Here is a 22,459-nt window from a genome sequence, read left to right as displayed (position 1 = left end):
TCATCCATTTTGTTGCAAATGCTCCTCGCAGCAAGGCACAAAGCCTTAAGGCTTGTCTTTTTAACATTACTTGTCCCGTTCCCACTATTTTTCACTGAGGCCCTGTTTGATTCTTGCCCTTGATTTCTCTGCCTATCACTTTTGTTATTCCCCCGTCTTTTGTTCTTGTCCTTGACTCCCTCTCCTCTGACTCCTTGCATAGGTTCCCATCTCCCTGCCATTTTAGTTTGCACATTAATAATGATACAACAGGAGGTTAAGAGGCAGTTATTAATTGCCATTTAGTTTTTATTCTTCCACAGGATGTGTTGCAGGCAAGCCCATCTCTAATTGACGACCCCTGAGGTGATGGTGAGCCACCTTTGTTGAAATGCTCCAGTCCACCAAATGTAGGTACACCCACAGTGCTGTTAGTATGGGAGTTCAAGGATTTTGACCTAGCGACAGTCAGAGAACAGTGATCTTGTTCCCAGTCAGAATGGTGTGTGGCTTGTAGGACAACTTGTAGGTGGTGGTGTTTCCATGCATCTGCTCCCCTTGTCCTTGGTGGTAAGAGGTTGCGCGTTGGGATGGATCTATTTAAGGAACCATGTGAATTTCTACAGTGCATATTGTAGATGGTACACAATGCTGTCACTGCGTCTATGGTGGAGAAAGTTCATTTTTGAAGTTGGTAAACGGGGTGCCAAGCAAACGACTTGCTTTGTCCTGCATGTATCAAGCTGCAGCTGAGTTCATGGAGGCAAGTGGGTGAGAATTCTGTTACACTCCTGATTTGTCTTGTAGATCTTGGACAGGCTTTGGGGAGTCAGGAGCCGAGTTACTCCACAGTATTCCGAGCCTTTATCCTGCTTTTGCAGCCACAGTATTTTCTTGGCTGGTCAAGTTGTTTTGGGTCAATAGTACCCACAAGGATGTTGATAGTGGGGATTCAGCGATGGTAATGCCATTGAATGTCAACAGATGGCTGGATTATCTTGTTGGAGATGGTCATTGTGTGGCACAAATCTTATTTGCCACCTCAGTCCAAGCCTGAATGTTGTCTCAGTCTTGCTTTGTATAGGCACAGACTGGGAGTTGTGAACGATGCTGAACATTGTGCGAACATCCCCACTCTGATCTTATGATGGAGGGAAGGTCATTGATGAAACAGTTGAAGACGGTTGGGCTGAGGACACGACCATGAGAATTTCCTGTAGCAATGTTCGGGGACTGAGATGATTGACCCCCAAGAACCATAACTATCATCTGTGTGCTTGGTATGACTACCATCCAAAGAGTTTTCCCTAATTCCCATTGACTTCAATTTTGCTCAGGCTCTGATGCCACATTCAATCAAATGCTGTCTTGATGTCAAGGACTAGCACACTCACCTCACCAGTTCATCTCTTTTGTCCATGTTTGGACCAAAAGTGTAAAAGTTAAGTCACGAGCTGACTGGCAGAACCCAAACTGAGCATTCGATGAGCATGCTCATCATACTCATTTCCACTTAAATGGTTGATAGCTGGTTATGGGGTCCATTTAAGATTAAGTGGTTCATTTTCTTCAAAACACCAAGTCTGTTGTGGGTGGGACAAGGAGGAATATTTATTGGAGAGAAATCACATCACATCCTACACTGGCAATATGACTGAAATCCAAGTCACATTTGCTACCAGAGGTGAACCTGCGTTACTGAAAGGTGGGGAGGGGGCAGAGATGAACAAAACTGTGGCAGATGGCATTGAATGGGGGAGGTGGGGGGAAATGGAGAAAGGGCGCGAAGTCTTTCAATTTGGATGCAAGGATCAGAAATTGTCGTTACCAACTGATGGTCATTGATACTGAATTTCAAGTCTGGAGCTCAGTTGGGAAACTTAAAAACAGAAAATGGTGGAGCTCTGAAGAAGAGTTGTGCGGCCTCGAAACTTTAACTCTGTTTCTCTCTCCACAGATGCTGTCAGACCTGCTGAGTCTTTCCAGCATTTATTGTTTTTATTTCATATTTCCAGCATCTGCAGTATTTTGCTTTTATCTTGGGGAAAACTTAAATGTCTGGTTTGCATTAAGTTTTATAATCTGTATGACTGTGCCCAACAGATTGACAACGATAATGCTAATCTTTTTCCTGTGAATAAATGTGAGGGAACTGAATACAAGAGAAAAGTAATAGCTTAACAACTCTCTCGGCAATTCCGAGATCCTGGAGTTTGGGAACTGTAACTGTGGCACAAGGCACTCATTTGTTCAAATGAGAGAACCGAATGGACTTAAAATTAAACGTTTAATATTTTATTTGGGCGAACTTCTCATTGACCGAGTAGGAATGTGCAAGATTACACACGGGGTACAGACCTCTCACAACTCACTCTTACACTTAACAAAACTTCACCATATAAACTGTACAAATTATGAAAGGACTTTTTGCAGCAAAAAAAGCATCTGGCTAAATCTTGGTTCAACTGAAATTCTTGAAACACGTTTTACACACTTTACTATAGTAACCTAAAATTCACAGTCTAAACTGCAGTAGCCAAATGCAGTCATTTACTCATCACTTTTGTTTCTCCGATGCCACATTTGAACAAAGATGTTACATATTAATTGCGAAAGAAAATCTACATTAAAATCGTCAAGGTTCTTTACTATGCACATGAGTTAAATAGTGCAGTAGTTCAATGCCACATTTCTGAAATGAGATACAATGTGCATGTGGATCTTGGGAGATCTTAATAACAGCAGTCTTTGCAGAGCCACAGATTTGGATCTGGATGTTTAATCAGAGTCACTCTCGCCTTCGCTATCAGCTTCTTTGACATCAATGTTGAATTTGTACTCCTGATCACAGCCCATATACGCATCACTCATGAAGTACAGTGTGTAGTGTTGGGTACTAGGAGCTGGTGCAAGAAAATCTAGTTTCACCTGAAATGCAAAATGAACACATCTGAGTTGACCACCACCAACCTTCAACCTATATTCTCAGTCTGAAGTCATTCACTATATATACTACACAGAGATGGTTCCTGCTAAACATCTAAGTCAGTAAGTCACTTGCAACTCTTTGGTCTTGTTACTTTGACAAATCAGTGGGTCTTAACAGCATTGACTGAGTAGGCCTCAGCCTTGGCATCCTGCCTTTGTTCATATGGTAACAGATTTTTAAACGAGTCTGGTATCAAAATTTTATGAATAGTAGGTCATTACTCCCCTCTGTTCCATCAATGAGATCATGGCTAACTTATCTCCATATTTTACCCAAATCCCTCAATACCTTGGGATTAACTAAACTTTATCCAAAATTAACAACTGACTGGGCATCAATTGCTGCTTGCAGAGTAGAGTTCCAAACTTGTACCACCTTTTATACATAAAAATGTTTTTTTTTCACTCTCTGACCCCAATTCGATTCGTAGCCCACACTGCCTTTCAAGTCCAAACTGAACAAATATATCCTTTGTTGCCAGGTATTTAGTAGCTTAAGCCACTGCCACACATTACCTAACATTCAATGAATGAATATCTTCCTTCCTGAGGCAAAGACATGACACTAACCTTGGCCTTCTGTTGTAGGGTCAGCCTCTTGATGGATATTAGGCTGTTTGTTTTGGGGTCCCCGACCACAACCCACCAACCTTCCTCACGTTTCTGAAGGAGATATAACAGCATTTTGTGAGAAAAGTAGAAAGAAGTCAGGAGAAAATACTAATGTTTGGAAAGAGTTTGGTGTATGGACTCACCTGAGGGAACAGAGGTGCAATGACAGGTCCAGTCACCTCTTCCTCACGCTCCAGCTGTACCATCACCACAACCGAGGAGCCACTGCACAAAATTGCACATTGTCAACTATGTCACAAAGTTCTGACTTTTCTCTTAACAAAAACAACTATCCAAGCAACTGGTTTTTTCAGTCAGCTGGGGGTACTTTACTCTTCAATTTCCTATGACCCAATTCGATCAAGGCACCATGTGGCAAGCTTGTGCCTTGCCCTCCAGCTCCCATGCTTCAGCCAGCTTCCAGTTACCTCCCGAAGGAACTGTCTGTCACTGAGAAATTCAGCAGAGACCTTACATTTCACATAGCTTTCAGCCTGCTCAATTTTGATGCTGAATTGTTTGCACTCAGACTTGCTTTAAAAGTGAACAATGAAATTTCACCCTCATCTCTCTGGCACCTGATAATTTGTAGTTCCCAGAGCACCCAATGACTTCAATGCTGGTCATTTATCATTGGCAACATCCAGTCAATTGAACTGGATATCAGAGGTCAAACAACAACTTCTCTCCTCTGCACCTGAGCTGGATTTAAATCCAGGTCCCACCTTAAAAGTCTCGGTCTTTGCTGTTCTACTGGCCGAGGTCTGTTTTATTTAATTGCTCTCACCTTTTGATGTTTTCCTTTTCGATCACCTCATAGGAGAGCTCAATGTTGGGGTACCGGTTACAGAATCGGGCAACGTCCATCATCTGTACATCGGAGAGCTGCAGCAGCGCATTGCGTTCATCATCCTCCATCTCCATGATATCGAAAATACTGTCAGTCCCCTGAAAGAAAATCACATTACATTACTGAACAAATATAGGGCTGCAGCTCAGTCCACCTCTCAACTAGTTCAGACACTAGTTACTTCCTGCACAGAGCAAACAGGTGCTTTTTCTGAAAAAAAAATCATACTCCGAGGCAAAACCTTATAAAAGATTTTACTTAATATGCATTAAATTTTAAGGTTTGCTTAACTATACTGAATCATTCTTCCCCAACACTGTAAAGTCAACACTAAATTATTGATAGCCACTGTATACCAGTCTGACTCCACACTTCCTCTGTTAGCACAGTCCTCAGTGCCTAGCTCCACTGTTACTGTACCAGCACAACTGTGCGCCGAACTGGTGTCTTTACACTGTCTGCACACCACTCAATGCCTGCCACTTCCTGTCAGTACAACTCTCGTGCTGCCTGGTCCCGCATTTACCCTGTTGAAGCATTCAGCATGAATCCCTGTCCTTACCCTGTCAGTACAGCGTTTGACGTGTTCCGAAGTGAAATGTGGAAGCTGTTTCAAGTATGAGTCCTTGGACCACATTGCCTGCGTCACCATCTGGGCCAGTTCCATTGCAGCCAGAGCTGGACTGAGCCAGCCATTGCTGGACAGTACATCCACACAAGCTTGGATTAAACGAATTGCCTAGTGGAAAACAAGACAACAGGTCAACACTGTTGCTTAAGGTTTCAGGACCTAGCAACACCAGCTGAAATTAATACCCAGAACATTTGTCTACTCAAACTTCCATTTTTGCTCCTCACCTTACTAAGGATCTCCTCTGTGTCAGACTGTAATTCAGCGCTCAGCTGCATACGGGAAAGATGTGCCTGCAGAAGCAAGTTTGTCTTCACATGAGGGTCGTTGAATTTTGGGTTGTTCAGTTTGTGAGGAACCTTCTGATACAGCTGTAAAAATCAATAAACAGAAATAGCTTTTAAGCAACAACGTGACCACTGACCTACATTGTGTTAGAACCTGACCTCCCAACCCCACTGGCCTTCAACAGCCCTTGCATCCTGCCACTGACCTGTCGCAGCAGGTTATCTTCATGGTGCCTGATGGGAATATTTTCATACTCTGCAGCGTTGGAGATGATCTCAATCAGGCCTCGGATCTTTGTTTTGGCGTTCAAAGACATACTGAACAGTTCTGAAATCAAAACACAAAACTCAGTTTCTAGTTTCATTGCTGCAATGTGAATGACATGTTTGTGCTCTTAGCTTCAGTCCAGGAAAATTGCAACAGATTGTTACATTGGAGCCTTCTGCTTGAGTCGGCTACTGTAAGAGATGTTGGAGATGACAAACTCAACCTGCCTCACTGGAACTTCATTGTGAGATGGCATCCCCCACTGAATTTCTGTGATAGTAGCAGCACTTACCAATGGTGGTGTAATTAATGTAATAGTAAGCTGCAATCATTCCTAAATTCAACGGTGCCACATCCATCTCATCCTCAATGCTGATGCACTTGGACTGTTCGAGATCATTCAGGGTATTTTCCACTAACTGAGAGAGATGATCTGAAAGGTGTCTGTGGGATACGCCTGGAACACAAAACAGGGTACACCATTCACTGCTGAACTGGAGTGTCCTGTAAAAAAACTGATCAAGGCTATCACATCCTATTCCAGCCTACACTGTACAAGTTGAGCAGGTTCAGATAAACACTGTTTTTCAATGTAAATTTACCAAATCGTCCAAAATATTAGTCCCATGCAAATTACATTACCCAATTGAACTTGAGGCAACAGCTTTGCAATTTGAAATGGTACAGTTGCAAATCTGAATTACAGGCACAAGAACTCTCATTTCATAGCAGTGCTCAGTCATGTCAAGAGGCAGTACCCTCCAAATAACAGAACTCTGCTCACCTTCAAAATTAACCATCTATTTAAGATATAGATTGGTATCAATTGTGAGTGGTCTCAGTGATTTAAACACAGCACTCAGATTTTCAATGGGTATTGCACAAACATTTTACATTAGGAGGCTAAAGGGAGTAAATCATTTATTTAGCGCCTTTAACGATTTCTGGACGCCCCAAAGTGCTTTACAGGCAATGAAGTCTTTTGGGAAAGGCGTCAATGTTGTAATGCAGGAAACACAGCAACTAAGTTGCTCACAGCAAGCTCCCAAAAACAGCAATGTAATAGATGACCAGATAATCTGTTTTAGTGATGTTGGTTGAGGGATAAATATTGGTCAGGACACTATGGAGACCTTCCTTACTATAATTCAAATAGTGTCATGAGATCACTTACATCCACCTCAAAGACAGATGAGGCCTCGATTTAATGTCTCATCTGAAAGATGGCACCTCTGACAGTGCAGCATTCTCTCAGTATTGCCCTCAAGCGTCAGACTAAATTATAGGGTGGGACTTGAACTTATAACATTTTCACCAAGAGGTCAAAGTGCTACCATTGAGCCAATTCTGACACCTAAATGGCTCAAATTTCTCCTTGCAAATGAATGATGCAAATACACACCCTGCAAATTGTAGTAATTTGGATTTTGGGTCATCCTGCGATAAAGGAAGGTCCAGGTCAGGTAATCCACAGCATCCTGCTTGTTCTCTATGGTTTTGGTGACGATCTCAGCATTGAAATGATCATGTAGGCAGTGGTCAAGATGGGACTCCACTGGCAGCGGCTCATAGAGGAACTTCTTGAAGAAATCCTGAAACAAAGGATCAGTCTGAGCTTCAGTAACAGCATAGATGTGGTGCAGTTCTTGGCAATATGCAAACAATCACTGACACTCTGCAAGTAGTAAATTTGGGTACAAACACTCAGAGCAAATCCTAAGGTGCACAGTGTGAACCGGCATATCATCCTCACCTTTTTCGACCCTTGGCACATAATGACACATCTTCCCTCATCATCTTGTAAGGGACGATTAGCTCGCCCAACCATCTGCAGAACGTCATAAATAGGGTAATCCACATACCTGAAACAAAAAAGTGTCAATGAGCCTCCAAATTTTAAGTACAGCATTCTGATGAATGTTCACTCAACACAAGTTGATTTACAGTTTGTGACGAGTGAACTGGGAAGTGCACAACAACTAATACCTTAGAAAGAAGGCAATCTGCCTCACAGAATGTTCATGTCTTCAGTCAAGGATGTATTGTACATCCCTGCTGGAATTCTTTGATGGGGTAACTAAGGTAAATCCAATAAAGTGGTCATGCAAAGCTAATAGGGATGTTTAGGAATCGCTGACAAGTTGTCCAGACAGATTGAGAATTGCTGGGCAACACATGGTGTTCACCACAGATTTATTCTGAGAACCTTCTGCTATTTACAATAGTTATGAACAACAGGGAACAGGATGTTTTTAGTGGTATTATTAAATTTGCTGATAAGGCACAGTAGGCAGGGATGAGTATTGTCCATCTTCAGGGAGACTTGGATCAATTAGTATATATGATTTATTGATTCTAAATGAGAGTAAATATTAGGTCAGACATAGAAGAGGAAACTATAAACATGCATAATGTGAAAGGGTCCTCTTTTAAATAGGCAGTGACTCGAGTTAGGAGAACCCAGCTACATAGGGATATGATCATATGTCTCCCCCTTTAAATTGCCAAAACCAAGATTTCAGAATGCAGTCAGCCCATTCAGTCTGAAGCTGAATAAAACAACATGAATTAAAATAACAAAACTAAATCAATGGGGCCAGATCAGGTGAAAACAAATCAGAAATTCCCAAATACTGCATGAATCCCATTGATGATATAGACATTTTGCATGCTTGGAGATGGAAAAGTACTGATGCAGCAGGGAAAGTGAGGGGCTCACTGAGTAGCGAGAGTCAGATGGGTCCTCTCTTGGTGGCACAGTTTAACGTCTTGAAGTGACAGTTCCTTATTTCTTTTTACTGTCCATTCTTTTAAAACTATACAAGGAGAGTATGCACACGCAATCAAAAGTAATGTTGTAAAATACTCACGCATGGATTTTGCCATTATAGTATTGAGTATCCATGATGGTAACAAGGTGAGAGGAGATATTCATTCCCCAACAGAGACTCCGAGAGGCCACCACCACTTGTACTGCGCCTGCATGGAGGAGAATTGTTTTAAGTGCAATCACATGCATTTATCATTTTTATGCACCTGATCATGATTCAAAGCATCCAGACATGTAACATTTGTTCCCATTATAGAATGCAACTGAGTTTTGTACTTCGTCTGTACAATCCTGATATAAATTTCCTGGAGAAAGGGAGGGAGAGAGACAGAAGTGTGCTGACAGAGAGAATGACACTGTTAAAGCCATCAAAAGTCACTCCTCAAGGGAAATTAGTGCCTAGTATTGACAGATGAACATTCACTCACCTAAGCCAAACAGTAATTTCACATTTCATTGCTAAAACCTTGCTGCAAGTCCTCGGAAACTAAATTTGATAAAAGCCACTACCATAGCTGTCCTTGTAGTTAATAAGAATTGTAAGGATTCTTACCAGAGCGGAAGAGTTGTTCCACAATTCTGCGCTCAGTCAGGTTGAGCCCCTCGTGCAGATAACCGACTCCATTAGCAAGGGTTTCCTTTAGAGTGTTATCATTTAGCTTATCAAGGTATGGAACCAAATCTTTTTCTGTACAGTGCAGGAACCTGTAAAAAGGGGTTGGGGGAAGACAGAGTGAGAATCAGTTAGTTATCAATCAGATCAGTGACACCCAGTTGACATATCGGAAATCCAGACTCCTCCCAAGAATTGTAGTACTTCAATAAACAAGACATTGAGAATGTTGAAACTTGGCTCGCTGAAGTTTAGAAATTTAGGAACAAGGTGAAATGTTTCACAACAAATGGAATTCGACTATCAAAAATTCAAAAGACAACTTGACTGTTTATTTTCACATTCTTACGGATTTAATATAACTCACCTTTGTGGCTGGACGTCAGCAGCGCAGAATGTAAGGATGTCAATGGCTGTCAACCTGGTTTGCTTGCGAGAGGGCACAAAGACAATGACCGGTTTCTTAGGCGAGTGCTTCATTATGGCATGGTAGACAGGTTTAGACATGGACAGCAGGCGAGTCTGAGTGTGGCTGATATTGAAGCCCTGTATTCAAATTAAAATATTGACAATCAAGCATTTTCTTTACCTTCCCTGCTACTCTGAGCACCAATTTTCTCCCCATGTGTCCTGAACACGTTAACCCTCAGGAGATACAAATAAATAGGGACGATCACTTTCTTGTACCATGTCCATGTCCTCCTCCTTTATTTATGAATCAATGCACAGTGTAATTCAGCAGGCTGTCTGAGTCAAGCCAAATCTCGCCCAGCCCCTTACATGGGTACTTAATAGCAGAGGTCATTGGATCGCGCTTGGGTGTTGGAATTCTGGTTGATGGCTCCTTCCTGAGACACTGAAACCACTGAGCAGCACTCCCAATGCTCCAGGGACTGTGAACTAACTCAGCACAAACTGGGGATTGAACTAGGTCTGTGTGGTTCAGTTAGAACCATAGAACCTTGGAAAAGTTACAGCACAGAAGGAGGCCATTTGGCCCATCTTGTCCATGCTAGCCCAAGGACACCCAGGTGCCCTTTCTAATCCCACCTTCCTGTACCCGACCCATAGCCCTGCAGCTTACAGCACTTAAGGTGCAGATCCAGGTACTTTTTAAAAGCGTTTAGAGTTTCTGCCTCTACCACCAACTTGGGCAGCAAATTCCAGACACCCACTACCTTCTGCGTAAAAAAGTTCTTCCTCATGTCCCCCCTACACCTTCCGCCACTTATCTTGAATCTATGTCCCCTGGTTCTAAAATTCTCCACCAAGGGAAACAATTTTATCCTGTCCATTCTATCTATTCCCCTCACAATTTTGTACACCTCAATCAAGTCACCTCTCAGCCCTCTTTGTTCTAAGGAAAATAACCCCAACCTATCCAATCTCTCCTCGTAGCTACACTTTTCTAACCCTGGCAACATTCTTGTAAACCTCCTCTGCACTCTCTCCAGAGCTATTACGTTGTTCCTGTAATGTGGCGACCAGAACTGCACACAATACTCCAGTTGTGGCCTCACCAGTATTTCATACGATTCCAACATTATATCCTTACTTTTATATTCTATACCTCTGCCAATGAAGGAGAGCATTCCATACGCTTTCTTTACAACCTTGTCTACTTGAACTGCTGCCTTCAGGGACCTGTGTACTCGTACGCCAAGATCTCTCACTTCATCTCCCCTCTTATATTCCCATTTATTTTGTAATTCCTGTAACTGTTTGACCTCCCTAAATGTATGGCCTCACACTTCTCTATGTTAAAATCCATCTGCCACTTTACCGCCCACTCCACCAACCCATCTATATCGTTTTGGAGATTATGGCTGTCCTCTACACTATCCACTACTCGGTCAACCGTTGGGTCATCTGCACATTTCCCAATCTTGCCCCCCACGTTCACGTCCAAATCGTTAATATATAACACAAACAGCAAGGATCCCAACACCAAGCCCTGTGGAACACCACTTGAGACAACTTTCCATTCGCAAGGGCATCCATCGACCATTACCCTTTGTTTCCTGTGACAAAGCCAACCTTTTATCCAGTTTGCCACATTACCCTGAATCCCATGGGCTTTTACTTTCCTGACCAATCTGCCATGTGGGACCTTGTCAAATGCCTTGTTAAAATCCATGTACACAACATCCACTGCACTACCTTCATCAACCCTTCTTGTCACTTCCTCAAAGAATTCAATCAATTTTGTGAGGCAAGACCTTCCTGTAACAAATCCATGCTGACCATCCCTGACTAGTCCATGCATTTCCACATGACAGTTAATCCTATTTCTCAGGATTGATTCTACTAATTTGCTCACCACCGACGTAAGACTAACTGGCCTATAATTGTTTGGCATTTCCTTTGATTCCTTTTTAAACAATGGAACTACGTTTGCATTTCTCCAGTCCTCCGGTACCTCCCCTGTATCTGGTGAAGATTGGAAAATCATCCTCAGAGCATCTGCTATCCCCTCCCTGACTTCCTTCAGCAGCCTCGGAAACAATCCATCTGGCCCTGGCGACTTTTCAACTTTCAAGGAGTTCAACCCTTCGAGTACTTCCTCTCTCTTTATGACTATCCTGTCCAATATCTTGCAGTGTTCCTCCTGGACTACTATATCTACATCCTCCCTTTCCTTTGTAAACACGGAGACAAAATATTCATTCAAAACCCTTCCCACAGCCTCTGCATCTACACACAAGTTTCCATCTTCATCTCTGACAGGTCCCACTTTTTCCTTAACTAACCTTTTAGCATTAATGTATTGGTAAAACATCTTTGGGTTATCCTTAACTTTACTTGCTAATCTTTTTTCATGCCCTCTCTTTGATTTCCCTATTTCCTTTTTTACTTCGTCCCTGCACTTCCTATATTCGTCTAGGCTACCTGCAGTTCTTAGCACTTTGAGCCTATCGTACTCTTTCTTTTTCTGTTTGATCTTCCCCTCTATTCCTCTAGACAATCAGGGGGGTCTAGATTTGGCAGTACCACTCTTATTTTTGTACGGGACATGTCTACTTTGTGCAATTTACTCACTGCCTTAACCAAGAGAGCCATGTAATAATTTCTCCTCCAGTGCTGTCTAAATGATTGCTGGGGAAATTCTGCTCAAGTTGCTCAAGGGGAATTTTATTAATTTCCTATGTTTAGCCAAATAAATTCAGTTGAATATCTGCAACCTTAGAACTATATTATTTAATGTCTTTGAAGCTGTGATTTGAGCTTCAGACAAATTCAGAGCCTCGTTATCAAAGCTGGCACAGCTTCCTATACCTGTACCATCATACCTGAATGTGTAGCTCCAAGGGGACTGGGCGCACATTGGGGTGGAAGTTGAAGGTTGCTGTGGTGCTGCAGCCAAGCCAGTGTGCCACATCCTTTGCGTTAGACAGCGATGAACTTAAAGCCACAATCCTAATTGGCCGCTCAATCTGAGAGGAGATGTATCGCATTCGGGAACAGATAACTTCCAGAACGGGCTTAAAATTGTGACAAGAAATCAAAAGATAACAATCAGAAATTGAGGTATTGATGAGAGGAATTTCCACACAAATTATAAGCATGATATTTCACTGTATCCATTCCTCAATCTGGATGCTATAAGTGTGATTTTAACATGTTAATTAATAACTGCCCTTGTGCAATCCTGTACATTTTTGATTGTTTTGTTTAGACACATTCTGACTATCTCCTTTCTCTTACCCCATTCTCTCCACCAATCAGGTGAACTTCATCTACAACAAACAGGTTTACATTCTGGACATTTTTCCTCTGCTTCCATCGTCGGGACAAGATGTCCCATTTCTCCGGGGTGCTGATGATGATGTTTCCTTTGCCGAGCAGTTTGAGATCTGTGCTCGTCTCACCAGTCAGCAACACAACTTTCTTGCCCAGCTTCTGCTGAAACTTCTCGTACCAGTCTGCATAAACCTGTGGGAACAATTGGATTGGTTAGAACGCCAAGCATCTGGGTACCACATCCAGGAGTAACCTCTGTAAGTATCTGCATAAACCCAGTCAACAATATCAAAGAGAAATGCAGCAGAGTTATCAGCAGGAGCAGGCTAGTAACTGGAATGTCACAGCTCAGTAAAGGAGTTTAATCTTCCAATTCACAGGGAATACCTGCAGCAGCAATGTCCGCAATAACTAATCCCTCTAAACATTAAGCATCATTCAAATTGAGAGCAGAGTGGTGAGGAGGGCAGCATTTCCCGTGTTGTGTTTACCAGGTTAGTTCCTCACCAGCATCTGCACTGACTTCCACCATCATAGCTTCATATACACCAGTATTCCAAAATTCACCAAATGTGAAACAAATTCAGTGCTCATCATCCTCCTGTAACACAATCATGACAATGGCAGCATTTCACAGGGTAACTAACAAGTGTCTCCTCCACTCAAGTGTTCAATGCAAAAAATTTTGGAGCAAATTTAATATGGAAATAAACTTTCACCAATTTTATCTCCTCCTCTCATCACTCTTTGCTGGGCAACAGTTCTCAAGTGTTGACTTTCCTCCAGTATCTCACCCAAGTGGCTAATTCACATGTAAGCTCAGACCTTGTCTAACCTATGGGCCGCTGAGCACCTCCACGTAGCCCATGAAGCGATTGTTGAAAATGCCGCTAAGATGGGTCAGTGAGTTTGAAGGTTTCTGCAGGGGACTGCTCCTTCTGTTTCGCCCTCGTGTTTGCTGCTGAAAGACTCACTATTGAGCCATCAGCAGCAAACACGGGAGAGAAGCAGGCAGTGATTGGAAGAGCAAGTATGTGAATTGCAAGTATGTGAAATGAGAGAGACTCTGGAGTGTGCAGGGCCTCCACTCACCATGCCTTTCCGTGGCTCCGGCCACTTTCACCCACTCCTAGTACTCTGGCTCTGTTCTGACCGCTTTCCCCAGCTCCCAGTACTCTGGCCTGGTTCCAGCTACTTGCCCCATTCTCCCAGTACTCTGGCTCGGTTCTGGCCATTTTCCACCTGGACCCAGTGCTCTGGCTTGGCAGTGCTTTGTTCAGGCTCTGACCACATACCCATGGTTCTTGGTGCTCCCCTTGGTGGGCAGCCGCTTTTGGATGCCGCTAGGCCTAAGGCCTTGGTCCAGGTTCTCTTCCGCTCCTTCCCTCCCATCCCCCAACAGCAGATTTAGTGAGAGTGGCTGGGTGAGTGAGGGGGTGGCTGAGTGTGTGTCAGAGTGGCTGTCTGGGTGAGTGAGTGTGTGTGAGGGTGGCTGGCTGGGCAGGTGGTTGAGTGGGTGTGCAAGAGTGTGGCTGAGTGGGTGAGTCAGGGTGTGTCGGGGGGGTTTGAGTGTGTGTGTGAGAGAGAAAGAGAGTGGGGTGAGGGGGAGGGCTGTGTATGCACGTGTGTGTCTTGCTCACCCCCGCAATGTCAGAGTTCTCATTCACCCTCACCCCCGCACACCAACAGCAGACACTCTCATCCACTCTCACAGCGGATGAGGGTGAGTGAGCACCCTGAGACTGGGAGTGAGTTGGACCACACACACACGCTTTCACACTCATGGTTGTCATTATTTGTTGCTCATCTTTTTAACTGTCAATTTACTGTTATGACTTGTTTTTCACTCAGCAAGTTGTTTCTTTTCATATGTCAGCTTTTTGTTTCGAAATTCATCTTTCATGTTGTGTTAAACTTTATCTTTCCAAAACTTGCTCATTGCACCCCCCCCCCCCCCCCCCCCCACCACAAACACCTCCCGAGTGTGAGAAAAATTGAAATGTGGGCCCCCCACCCATGCAAAAAGGTCAGACAAGCCTGGCTTGGACAAAGTCAGGACGACATTCAACCATTGCAACACAGCTACGGGAGCCTTGGCTAATTAACTTCTTATTAACCGAGGCTGCTGAGTGGATTCGTAGAAAACTAATCCCAGCCCTGGTTAAGATCAGATAATTCAGTCAGCACTTTTGGCCTTCCTGGCCTGCTTAGCTCAGTTACTCAATGGATAAACTGCTGAAGCCCACGCTCTGAATTTTTTAAAAAGTGAAAATTTCAAAAATGAAGCCTTTTGAATAGGATTCAAGAACAGGTTTTTTATGAACATTTTTATGAACATGACTATCCAGTCAGTCTTCATTTCCAGTGGCTTGGTTGCATTTCTGATAACGTGCAGCACATGGCCTCACCTGCTCAGCTAGTGCCTCCATCGGAGTAATGTACACACAGCGTCCTTCAGAGTTCTGCAGGAGCATTCGCAGGATTGCGAACTCCGCACAGATAGTCTTCCCACTGCCCGTGGGAGCTCCCACAAACACATTGTCGTCACTGTTATAAACCGCGTTGAAAACTGAAAATAGAAGATGAAAATTATAGAATTGTGGCTTCAGTCACCTGGTGCATGACTACGGACTATGAGACAAGATTAAGCAATGCAACAAGTGTAAATGGGCTCATCATATCCAGTTAAAGCCAAACTCGCAGCCATCAACTGAAGCACAAATGTGCAATACATGGTGGAGGCAGATTCTCACTATTCCCAGTTTAGCTCAGTTGCAACTGACAGAGTAGCAACTTTCCAAGAAAATCAGGAGGCTTCAACTTGGAGAGCTGTACAAATTCCCTGATGGCACATTACAGAGTAGCACTGACAACTACCTGGCTCCACCACCTACAATGCAACGGCATGTCGCACAGCTCACTGGGAGGAAGGGGAAAACATGACAAGAACAGGGATATAAGAGGTGAGCATTCCTTTTGTTGATAAGAGATGGACTGATCTTCTTAGTAAAAAAGATAGACTTGCATTCATATAGTGCTTTTAACAGCCACAGAAAGTCCCAAAGTGCTTCACAGCCAATTAGGTACTTTTGAAGTCGAGTTCCTGATCGCCTTGGCATACTTCCTAAAGCAGGGTGTCCAATGTAGGACAATTTTCTAACTGCCCCATCCAACGTGTATCGTTTTTTGTATTCTGCGCCCCTGCTTAAATAACCTCCATCCAACATATTTTTGAAAAATACCTTGATCAGCTTGTTCTTCGACTTTTAAGATTTGTGTACCCGAATCTCTGTATCTCTCTGCACCTTTGCTTCCTTTGAAGTTTACTGTTGATGTCCTCTCCTTCATAATTCCTCAAAATTTATCACCTTGCATTTCTTTATCAAGTGTCATTTTTATTTTTAAACTGAATTATAATCATTGTCAATCATAGGTTTCCATGTTTTCTTGGCTCATCAACTAACCAATAATAAATCCTTTTGAACCATGATTAAGGGTCCTGTGAGAATGCAAGAGGATGACGCATTAGAAATGGAGCTGTTACCTTGTGTCTGGATTGGATTGAAGAAAGGGAATTTATCCTGGTAGAGGTGTTCGAAGGCACTGTTACGCAAAGCTGACACAGGCAGTGGCTGCAAGTCCAGCAATTCTGTTGGCGGAGGATATTTTTCTGGAAGAATCAGGTGCCGGAATGAAACTGGGAGCTGAGTCTCGCAAGCTGCAAGAGAAACAGTAACAGGATGCTCTGTGACCAGGAATTATGAAAACAAGCACAATGAGAATGACACATAGAAAATGCACAATGTGAAATGAAGTGAAACAGCATTATAGAAACTACAGCAAAACTAATCAGCGCGACTCTCGGATCACCTCAGTGGTAATAAGTTCTCAAATGGGCTCAATTATTAAATTCAGACTCACTAAAAGACTGTTATCTTTAATCGGTGCCAAACAGACTATGTGAACATAGAAGAAAATTAGATCTTGCTGCAGATGGAATGACAGTAAAGCACTAATTTTCCCTTCATGTCACCTATAGTTTGAAACACACAGTTACTCACACAGCCAGCGGTCAGACACCACTCTGATGAAATACTGTGGAGGGAGAGGTTCAAAGACCGGTACAAAGAACATCACCAAATGCTCATCTTGAGCATATTTTGCCTTCAGCAGGAAGTACTCATGATGTAGGATAACTTCACTGTCTACATCCTCAACCAGGATCCAGAATGCCTCAGAAGATCCATGTATCTGTGGAAACAGACAGGAGAGAAATCAAACATTACCAACTCAATCCTTCAGCACAGAAAGAACAAATTTATCACCATAAGACTGGTCTGCTCAATTGGGACTTTTCAATAACAAGCTATAATTAATGATCCTGAGGTAAACACTCAGCTGCATATAAAAATTCTGGGAATCATATATCTTGTAACTGAATTTTCTTCAAACAATTAGCTGCAGAGATGAGCCCTATTCCATTCTACCTTCTCATCCCATTGGAAGTCGGGTGTGATGGTCAGTTCCACTTTCAGTGTTGAGCGTGTGATGGGCTGGATGTGAACAGAGAGTTCAAGTTTTGGGAACTGGTGAATGTACTTGTGGATTGTCTTGCCCATCTTTGGCATTCGGATCAACTCGCCTGGTTGGAAAAAAGGTGCAAACAATTTGTTAGCCCAAGTCAAACAGCAGCTCCCAACAGTTTCCTGCAGCTGCTTTAAATTCACCAGAAAGGCTGCATAACACTGCAGTGGCCACTTCACAAGTTACAAAACAAATGCAAAATCTTCAACCTGCCCCCAGTGCAACCTCAGCCATGACATCCCTCCCCTTCGACAAAGGATTTCCCATCAGCAACACACATTCAAACAAACCATCCAGCAAACTCCTAAATTTTGTCAGCACAGATATCAGAATCTCCTGTGGGTGTGGTGCAATACACAGTTCTTACCTATTTCGTTATGATTCAAGTCGTACAGTCGCTCAAATGGAAAGTTCTTCTTCTCTATCTTCTTGATGACTTCCTCCGGCAGCTTCCTGAACTGTCGCAGAGGCGACATTGACTGCCACCTATCATAAATACAAGATCATCAGTTGCTGGATTTCACTGATACATGTTCTAGAATACCTATCATACTCTTATAGTAGTGATAAGTAACAGCTCAAATTCCAATGGCTAAAGGCAGCATTGATCAGATACTTGGAGCTTCACATGGACCTCCGTTGGTCAAACACCTGCTGAACCTTTTGGATCTGGGTTCACATTTGGAGGAGACGCAAGTATGTTTACCAGCTTTAAGTGAGTTTGGGATGCAGTTCCTAGTGGTCATAGGCCCACAACAACAGTCAGCATTATGTGGGAATCTCACAGAGAGACCACAAATGGTTACTATGAGAAAATGCCACACTGGTCTGTAGAGGCTTCTCTCCTGATACTGAAGCACATTGTCGGGCAAAGAGCTTGCATTTGTCAGGTTCTCAGAACATTCTACAGCTAGTTACTCTTTTTTTGGTGCAATGATTTATGGTACATACGGAAACTAATTGGTTGCCAATTTGCACACAGCAACAGGTCTACAAGATCTTCAACATCCACTAGAGCATAGTGATAATTTTTTTCTTTCTGTGTGGAAGGATTGAGTTGGTAATGTTTGATTTCTCTCCTGTCTGTTGCCACAGATACATGGATCTTAAGGCATTCTAGATCCTGGTTGAGAATGTAGACAGTGAAGTTATCCTACACCATGAGCACTTCCTGTTGAAGGCAAAATATGCTCAAGATGAGCATTTGGTGATGTTCTTTGTACCAGTCATTGATCCTCTCCCTCCAGAGTATTTTATCAGAGTAGTGTCTGACTGCTGGCTCTGTGAGTAACTGTATTTCAAACTATAGGTGAAGTGAAGGGATCTTGTTACATCAAAAGGATAGCATTTGACAATGCAGCATGAAAGGAATGCAGCACTGCAATGTCAACCTGGAACAGCATGATGGGCTGAATGGCCTCGCGGTGCAATATGAATCTATTAATACAGGATCAAGTCCAGAGTGGGGCTTGAACTCTTAATATTTTGATTCAAAGAGACAGCTACCATGATGACACTACAGAGGAAGCTTGGCTTTACAGCCCACACATGTTGTACAAACTGGGGGAGGCTTGATGATGGAGAAAAGTGTTTTATTTCCCAGCATGAACAGCCCTTGTTTGAAGAATTTTGTAGTGGCCATAGGTGGATAGAATAATCCAGCTACATTGTTTTTCTGCAATTACTTGATAATTCTTTACCTATGAGAACAGGACATGACTTAGTGCAAGTTTCTTACATTCGTTTATCAATCATTTTGCAGAGATTGACAGTCTTGTCTGTTAGCTGGGCCCAGCCCCGATTTAAGACGATCTCAAATATACAACGCATCAGACGGCCTGCAGACTGAAACATAAGATGAAAAGATAATTAACAAATCCTCTCAATACAGATGGCTTCAGTGAACAGCCCTCAGCTAATTTTTTAAGAAAATGTACAATGCATCAATTTTACTCCTTCTCCAGTACACAATAGTACAGAAGACAATTAGACTTAAACTACTGCTTTCCTATACCACTGTACAACAAAAATATTTAAGCTGATTAGTGAACTGAACTGAATCCATTCTGCTTTATTGCACTTACTTGAGTCACGTAGACCATATCTGCCATCAGTGCAAACCCCTCCAGCTTCAGCTGGGAGATGTAGGCTTGGAGCAGCACATTGATCTGAAACACAATATGTACAAAGTTATACAATCAACCATGCCAGCACCCTTGAATGTATAGTCAAATCAGCCACCAGCCCACCTGCACCCCCAGCCCTACATACATAGTCACGGCAACCTCAATATGTAGCCATAGCAACCCACCTCTTCCCTATAATCATAGCATCAATATACAGTCACAGAACCTCTGAAAATAGTAATTTTGCCTGTGGCATGGCATGTAGTTACAATAATCCCGCCCCCATATATATATGGTTATTGCACCCCCATATAGACACAATAACAGTACCTCTCAGCAAACTCTACCAAGTCACAACAATACTACCAATATATGGTCACAGGGTACTTCACACACACACACCTGCCACCGACCCTCAACTTTTCCTCCTCTAAACACTGTTCAGACCAGTTATCAGTGATTTTCTTAGCGACCCAAGGCCTTTAGTGTATGTGATGGACAGGTATTGAGTACATTTCAAATGTCTGAATGGCGTGATTTCCATCACACCAACCTCTAAATTCCAGATAGTCTGTTACCACTTTCAGCAAGTTAGCTCATACAGGGTATAGATAAAACATCCACAAAGAGCCAGGTTAAGATAGCCAGATTACCTTTGCACTAGGCTCTTCAATACTCTCTTTGACAGGGATAGGGACACGTTCCAACAACTTCTGCAGCTCAAGTTTCTCCTCCTGAAGGATGGATAAGAGGTGAAACATCAGGAGAATGAGATAATGATGCATGAAGCCGAGCCATTAGGACTTCCTCAGGGCAATACTAAGCAAAACAGTTCGCTAAGTTCTCGGTTTCCCAGATTCTGAGTCAATACATACAATACACATTCTCAGTGTGTTTCTGTATATGGAGTTCCTGTGGTAACATGGTAGCATACACCTATCAACTTATAGTCTTAAAAATGTAGGGCAATGACCCCTAGTTAAGATCCCACAACATAGTGGGTTCCTGCACTTTGGATCCCATTATCTTTTGGGACCTCCTGCCCCATGTGCCGAAAGATCTGCAGTTCAAAAATTTGCCTGCTCAGTCACACGAGGACCCATAGAATAAACTTGAGAGTGGACATCATCCTTGAATTGGGGGCTGCCAACGCCGACATCCCTTAAGTATTAGGATAAAATTTATGCTGCATTATTTACATCTCTCTGTTGTATTAATCTTGACAATATTTACTCGCAGCTTGGTTGAATTTAAAACTTTGGTGGGATTTAGGGAGTCCAACAAAACATATTCATTGTTAATACCATTCAGTCGGAAATGGTCATTCTGGGCTCAGTAATCCTGCAGTGCTTGGAGAACGTTCAAACTACTTACCTCTCTCACGCTGATGTTCTTGAACTCTGAGGACAGTGAAAAGACTCTGAAGAGCTCAATCTCACTGAGGGTGGGTTTCAAAAGCTGATTGTAAGTGGCCATGCTTTCATGTGTGATGTAATAGTGACTCGCAATCCGCCCTAGGTCGGTCACCTGCACACAAGATGATTTACAAGTTAGAGCACTGAAGGGACGAAGTGTCTGTTCAGAATGAATGTCAGCACTGTACACTGTCTGGTATTTACTTGCCCATCAGCTTCACAACAAAAGAAAAATAAACTAAAAAAAACTAAAAATAAATGTTGAGGATGCATGTTGATGAAATAATATCAGATTTCTGAAGTTTCTCTTAACCTTACTTTACGCCAAGTGTTATTTTAGAAGCTGGCGAAAGGTTGATGGTTACTGTTGGAAGTTAGATCCTCTCTCTCTTACCTGGAAATTGCCACCCTTTTTATCGTACTTCACAAGGTTGTTTTTGTCAAGGATGATGGCAGCGGTGTGGATGAGGTCCAGTCTGCGCTGCTCCAGCAGGGGGTCGCTCTTCAGCTCATCGTGTGATATTCCATAAAGAGTTGGGGTTCGCAACATTCGGATGTAGAGATAAGTGTACCCCAACCAGTTAATGGCATCCTGCAAAATCATAAGGTTAGAAAGTTCAGATTCTACGAGCAGTCCCTTAACATTCACCTCTCGGGCCCTGGTCAACCCAGAAAGGACAGCATTCAATGTGGCAGGGTGGAACTTTATGTCCCGATGCCCTGGAAGTATAATATCCAGGGTAACTCAAGACTGCAACTACAATTATACATCAGTTTCTTACCTTGGCAGTCTGGACATTTCCAAGGACAATCTCAGCATTGAGCATGTCAGGGAGTCTGGTGATCATCTGGCTCTCAATGGGCAGCTGCTGGTTGAGAAGGGACAGGTAATACTGTAGCTCGCCATGTGATGTGATCAGGATACCCTCACCTTTCGTATCATACTGCGGTCGCCCTGCACGGCCCAACATCTGTAAAAACATTACCATATTAATTTAAGAGTGAACAAATCAGAACCGAGCTATCAGTGGAAACCAAGTATTCAGAACCAGAAGATTGTGGTAGGCCCAAGCATGATTTCTGGATGTTGTACAAATGGATTCACAGGTATTTGTTAAGAGAAGACATCATTAAAAAAAATGATCGAAGTCACATCACCTGAAGGACATCCAGTGCACCCAGCTCAGTCCAACGCCCCTTCTCTGGGCTGTACACCTGTGTCCCTTTGATAATAACTGTGTGCGCCGGCAGATTCACACCCCAAGCCAGAGTTGCTGTGGAAACCAGCACCTAAACACAAAGCACAATAAGTGAAACTTGGATTATACATTCAACTCAATGTTAAGAGGTAAAAATCCATACTAAAAAAGTAATCGTTACTTCTGTAGCACACTATTTACATTCAATACAGAAAGTTCTGGATAACAGGAGACATGCACTTTGCTAAGTGTAAAGAGAGTAGTGAATAGAGCAGTGCATAATTGCATAGAGGGAGATTTAGATTAATTCTCTCCCAATGTAAAGTTTTGTCCATG

At 42.8% G+C, this 22,459-nt stretch overlaps 1 protein-coding gene across 1 annotated transcript in view; it reads right to left on the bottom strand.

Annotated features, from left to right (window-relative positions):
* Positions 1 to 2,252: 2,252 nt before the first annotated feature.
* The window catches only part of snrnp200 (small nuclear ribonucleoprotein 200 (U5)), a 39,239-nt gene continuing 19,032 nt past the window's right edge, over positions 2,253 to 22,459 (bottom strand). The window contains exons 19-45 of the mRNA XM_078565504.1: positions 22,083 to 22,214; positions 21,707 to 21,895; positions 21,319 to 21,516; positions 20,884 to 21,036; positions 20,163 to 20,243; positions 19,468 to 19,551; positions 19,122 to 19,228; positions 17,751 to 17,869; positions 17,287 to 17,441; positions 16,861 to 17,050; positions 16,344 to 16,517; positions 15,208 to 15,368; positions 12,764 to 12,991; positions 12,349 to 12,540; positions 9,426 to 9,604; positions 8,999 to 9,150; positions 8,486 to 8,594; positions 7,369 to 7,477; positions 7,018 to 7,207; positions 5,908 to 6,072; positions 5,554 to 5,675; positions 5,288 to 5,431; positions 4,992 to 5,168; positions 4,367 to 4,527; positions 3,723 to 3,804; positions 3,538 to 3,630; positions 2,253 to 2,907 (exon numbers count right to left, since the gene is read on the bottom strand). Coding sequence (XP_078421630.1) covers positions 2,758 to 2,907; positions 3,538 to 3,630; positions 3,723 to 3,804; positions 4,367 to 4,527; positions 4,992 to 5,168; positions 5,288 to 5,431; positions 5,554 to 5,675; positions 5,908 to 6,072; positions 7,018 to 7,207; positions 7,369 to 7,477; positions 8,486 to 8,594; positions 8,999 to 9,150; positions 9,426 to 9,604; positions 12,349 to 12,540; positions 12,764 to 12,991; positions 15,208 to 15,368; positions 16,344 to 16,517; positions 16,861 to 17,050; positions 17,287 to 17,441; positions 17,751 to 17,869; positions 19,122 to 19,228; positions 19,468 to 19,551; positions 20,163 to 20,243; positions 20,884 to 21,036; positions 21,319 to 21,516; positions 21,707 to 21,895; positions 22,083 to 22,214 — 3,996 coding nt within the window. The 3' untranslated portion in view covers positions 2,253 to 2,757. The remainder of the gene's footprint in view (positions 2,908 to 3,537; positions 3,631 to 3,722; positions 3,805 to 4,366; positions 4,528 to 4,991; positions 5,169 to 5,287; positions 5,432 to 5,553; positions 5,676 to 5,907; positions 6,073 to 7,017; positions 7,208 to 7,368; positions 7,478 to 8,485; positions 8,595 to 8,998; positions 9,151 to 9,425; positions 9,605 to 12,348; positions 12,541 to 12,763; positions 12,992 to 15,207; positions 15,369 to 16,343; positions 16,518 to 16,860; positions 17,051 to 17,286; positions 17,442 to 17,750; positions 17,870 to 19,121; positions 19,229 to 19,467; positions 19,552 to 20,162; positions 20,244 to 20,883; positions 21,037 to 21,318; positions 21,517 to 21,706; positions 21,896 to 22,082; positions 22,215 to 22,459) is intronic.

The sequence above is a fragment of the Cetorhinus maximus genome, chromosome 20, assembly GCF_964194155.1.
Source record: "Cetorhinus maximus chromosome 20, sCetMax3.hap1.1, whole genome shotgun sequence".
NCBI classification, from domain to species: domain Eukaryota; kingdom Metazoa; phylum Chordata; class Chondrichthyes; order Lamniformes; family Cetorhinidae; genus Cetorhinus; species Cetorhinus maximus.
The sequence above is the reverse complement of the archived record's forward strand: the minus strand, read 5'-3'. Positions and strand labels throughout refer to the sequence as shown.